Source organism: Charadrius vociferus, unplaced genomic scaffold (genome assembly GCF_000708025.1).
Source record: "Charadrius vociferus isolate BGI_N301 unplaced genomic scaffold, ASM70802v2 scaffold585, whole genome shotgun sequence".
Classification (NCBI taxonomy): domain Eukaryota; kingdom Metazoa; phylum Chordata; class Aves; order Charadriiformes; family Charadriidae; genus Charadrius; species Charadrius vociferus.
In genome coordinates, this window is record NW_009648642.1 from 422,636 (window position 1) to 427,256 (window position 4,621).

A 4,621-nucleotide genomic window follows, 5' to 3' on the forward strand; every position below is an offset into this window, starting at 1 on the left:
CCCGAGCGCAGCCGGGGCGGGCAGGGCTCCGAGCCTGTCTTCCGAACACGCTCAGCCGAGTGGACTCAGAGCTTCCAGGAGCAGCCGGAGCAGCCCGGGTGCTTGGCCGACCGAGGGAAGAAGCCGGGCTCTGTCACCTTGCGGGTCTGCCCTCAGTACGAAACCGGACTCTCCAAAGAGACCAGTGTCAAGGTACCGGAGCCTGCAAAGGGCAGCGGTGCAGCTCTGCCATGCCCGGATGGAAAGGGCTGGCAGGATGGGGAGACAGGCAGTGGTGTGGCTCGCGTGCCCCTCGCCTAGCACTGCCCTCTCCATCCTCCACTGTCCCAGGGATGATGTCCCCTGGACACCCACAGCACTCCTGCCCTGCATCCCTGCATCCCTGAAATAGTGATGATGCTCCCGGCAGCGCAGGATGGGGCATGTGGCTCTGCAGGAGTGATAGCCATTGCTGTGGAGGGGGCGAGCCAGGGCCATGGGTGGGGTATTTTTGGGGGACGAGGCAGAGGAGCTCTCGGTCCATGGTTCATCTCTCGGTCCGTGGTTCAGGGGCTGACAGTAAGTTAGTGCCACCTGGCACGGGTAGGCAGTGAGCAAAGGTCACATTAATCATAGAATCACAGAACGGTTTGGGTTGGAAGGGACCTTAAAGATCACCCAGTTCCACCCCCCGGCCCTGGGCAGGGACACCTCCCACCAGCCCAGGTTGCTGCAAGTCCTGTCCAACCTGGCCTTGAACACCTCCAGGGATGGGGCAGCCACAGCTTCTCTGGGCAACCTGCCCCAGGGGCTCACTACCATCAAAGTAATTTTTTTTTCCTAATATCTAATCTAGATCTCCCCTCTTCCAGTTTGAAGCCATTCCCCCTCATCCTGTCACCACATGCCCTTGTAAAAAGTCCCTCCCCAGCTCTCCTGGAGCCCCTTTAGGCACTGGAAGGGGCTCTGAGGTCTCCCCAGAGCCTTCTCTTCTCCAGGCTGAACCCCTCCAACTCTCCCAGCCTGTCCTCCCAGCAGAGGGGCTCCAGCCCACGCAGCATCTTTGTGGTCTTCTTTGTGACCTGCTCCAACAGGTCCCCAACACTGATGGGTTTCCCTCACCATGTCCTGGTGTTCAAACACATCAGACCCTGGCCAAAATCCAGTTGTCACCCCCCTGCTGTGACCCCGGCCCTCCCACAGCTTCCCCTCCCCGGGGTCTGTGCTTTCCCTCTCCAGCCCCGTGTGCCTTTGGGGATGGCGAGCAGGAGCTGCTCATCTCCAGCGCAGGAAGGGGAGCAGGCAAAGCTGCCTCCTTGCTGGAAGCATTGGGGTCCATCAGAGCCACTTTACAACCTGGTTCCTCTCCGCGAGGGCTGTGCTGATGAGAGCCGGACCCCCCCAGCTCTGACCACCCTCACCTGCTCTGGGTGCCATCTCCAAGGAAGAGGTCCCTCAGGGCACACATGTGGGGCAGTTCCCCCTCCGGCCCTGCCACCTCCTTTGCTCCCAGCCATGAATCATAGAATCACAGAATTGTTGAGGTTCGAAGAGACCTTTAAGATCATCAAGTCTCATCAACCTACCCTGACAAAACCACCTCTAAACCATGTCCCCAAGTACCACATCTGCCCTTTTTTTAAACACCTCCAGGGATGGAGAATCCACCCCCTCCCTGGCAGCCTCTTCCAATGTCTAATTACCCTTTCAGTGAAAAAATGTTTCCTAATATCCAGTCTAAACCTCCCCTGACATAACTTGAATCCATTTCCTCTCGTCCTATCACTTGTCACCAGGGAGAAGAGGTCAGCCCCTACCTCTACACCCTCCTTTCGGTAAGCTGTAGAGACTGATAAGGTCTCCCCTCAGCCTCCTCTTCTCCAGGCTGAACATCCCCAGGTCCCTCAGTCATTCCTGAGAAGCTCCTTCCCCTATTGAAACTTCCCTCCCGACATTCCCGGTGCCCGGAGCGGAGGCTGATGGAGCTGCCCGAGCGCAGCCTGCCCACAAAATGGCAGAGGAAGGACAGAGCCGATGGGGCTGACGGGTTTTATTGCTGGGGAGGTTTGATAGCCAGCTTCTCCGCACCCAGCAGGGACGTTAGAGGCGGAGGGGAATCTGACTTGCAGTATTTATTTTCCATTTGAGAAATTACCATAGATTTCTATGCAACTGAAGCGCAGCCCTCGGGTTCCTGGCGGGCTGCCCACGTGGCTTTTGAAGTTGCAAAGCTCTGGACACGCCTGCTTGAAAGCGTTTTACGATGTTCTTCTCGAAGAAAGCCGAGTTCAAAGGAAAGGCTCCTTGGCTGGCGTAAATCAGCTGAGCCCCGCGATGATTGTTCGGAGCTGGCAGGGTTCACGTGGGCCGAGGGCTCGGACCACCCTGCCAGGGCACTGCTCGCAGCGCTCCACAAACCCGCACGGATGTGCCAAAGGAAACCGTCGCCTTGCCCGGGCGAGGATGGCTGTCCCGCTTTAGGGCCTTTGAAGTCAAGTAGCGGGCTCCCGACGGTCGTTAGCAGCCAGAGCCCAGATGAGCTCGTTTTCTCAGCCGTATTTGGGATTCAGAGGGCAGTCCCTGAGGAAGCGGAGAGGGAGAGCGAGGGTAGCTGTTGGTGGGAGAACCCCAAGCTTGTGAACGGCACAAAATTTAGCGCCGCTTCCCAAAGAGGCTTCATCTCAGCCCCACCAGTTTGGCAGAGCCGTTGTGGCAGAGCCGTTGTGGCAGAGCACGCTGGTCGGACGGTCTGGATCCTGACTACAAGAGGGACTTTACGCAGATCCCTCCGTGGTGCCAGGAGCAGGGCTGGGACTGTCCTTCTCTGGCCACAGGTAATGGGACAGTGGGACAGCCTGAGTGGAGCAGGCAAACTGTAGGTGAAGGTAGTACAGTAGGTACAAGAGTGGAGCTGTAAGGGCACAGAGTGCAGTGGAGACGAGAAAGCGGTGTATGAGTTCGGGCCCGGGCACGCCGGGCATCCCTGGGCACGGTGTGCCTACTGCTCCATTCCAGGCTGCTGTCCCTTGCTCACTGGCAGCACTGGGGCAGCTGTTCCTCCACCCTCATGATCACCGCTGTAGGACACGCCGTGTGCTGCCTCTGGCCCCCGGTTCCTCCTTGTTCCTCCCCCTTACCATCCATCTCTCCCACCTTTCTCTTTCCGCAGCTGCACATCACCAGCCAGACGTCCGCCGGGGAGGTGGTGAAGCTGGTGGTGCTCGAGATGAACGACGTCTCTCGTGGTGTGCTGGGCGGCTCGGCCGCCTTCTGCTACGGCGAGGATCAGCTGGAGCACTTTGGACTGGTATTTGCCTCTGATGAGAGCGAGCGGTGGCTTCCCGATGACTTCTTGCCTCTGTCCCTCCAAACCACACGGCCCGAGGGGCGGTTCTATGTCCGCATCAAGGAGACATCCCCTCTGGTGCTCCAGTACGGGCCAGCGACCACCGTATGAGAGGAGGAGAGCCGGCCGGGCGGCGAAGGGACCTCAGCTTCCAGAGAGCAGACAGCTCGTCTCTGATGCTTCCTTCTTCCACAGACACCCTCTCATCAGGCGTCCGCGGGGTGGAATGGGATCATACTGGGCTGTGTGTATTTGTTTGTGTTCTTTTTTTTTTTTTTTTTTTTTTTTAACCAAAGAGACATCGAGACTCAGTTTTTCTGACTGCAGAAGAGGAGGGTGGAGTGCGGAGACCTCAGAGCTCGGGAGGAATCTCTGCAGGAATGGAATTTTTGAAAGTAAACATTTTTAAGGGGAAAGGGGGGGAGAGAGAGAGGAAAAAATATTACAAGAAGAAGCAGCAATACCTTTTTTTTTTTTTTTCTTCTTTTTCTGAAAAGCCTTGTTTGGGATTCCCTGAAGGCAAAGCCACCGAGCATTGCTGGGGAGGGTTGTGGTGTCAGTGAGGAGAGGGCACGAGTCACAAGGACAGCACTGAGAAGGGTGTTTTCCTATCTGCCCTCCTTTCACTGTACCCGCAGAAACAATTCTTGCACATAGTTCTTGGAACAAAATGATATTATTTTTTTTTCCTGAAAAAAAAGTTAATAATTGTGCTAGCGACACTGGAGTTGTGTAAGAGGTGAAGACCCTTTGGCTTGTTTTAAAGGCAAAAGGAACCCACACAGCCAGCCCCACGCACACACAGATGTGCACACAGCTGTGTTGGTACCACCACTAGAGGTTTCCTATAGGGCATCTACTGCAACACCCTTCGCACCACCCTTGGATTTCCTTTCCTCCTCGGTTGCCGTTTTGTTCTGGTGATTGTGCTTGGCCTCTCTTGTATGTCCTATAGCATGACATTTTGTTAGCCACTAGGTCCCTTGTTAACAAGGTTATTTTTCTGATCTCCTGTGGTCCATAGTAAAGATGACTGCTGCTGACTGTGTATCCCTCTTTTCCTTCTTGCGGCTCGATGTGTTGTGTTCCTTCAGCCCCCAAATCAGCCCTCATCTCAAGGGCTGGGCTTGTCTTTCCCTTGAGGGTTTAATGGGATGCTTTCCACCCAGTGGAGGTTTACGTTAACACGCAAATCGCGTGTGTGGGAGCGACGTGCAAGTTAAAAATGTTTTTGTGGGCTTCGTTGTGAGGCAATAAAATAAGCTTTGGCATGCAAAGGCAGTCACCTCCACGTGG

At 55.7% G+C, this 4,621-nt stretch overlaps 1 protein-coding gene across 1 annotated transcript in view; it reads left to right on the forward strand.

The window, feature by feature from the left end:
* Positions 1-3,888, forward strand: part of LOC104287652 (ankyrin repeat and fibronectin type-III domain-containing protein 1-like) — a 122,780-nt gene extending 118,892 nt beyond the window's left edge. The window contains exons 20-21 of the mRNA XM_009886378.1: positions 7-192; positions 3,149-3,888. Coding sequence (XP_009884680.1) covers positions 7-192; positions 3,149-3,436 — 474 coding nt within the window. The 3' untranslated portion in view covers positions 3,437-3,888. The remainder of the gene's footprint in view (positions 1-6; positions 193-3,148) is intronic.
* Positions 3,889-4,621: the final 733 nt, after the last annotated feature.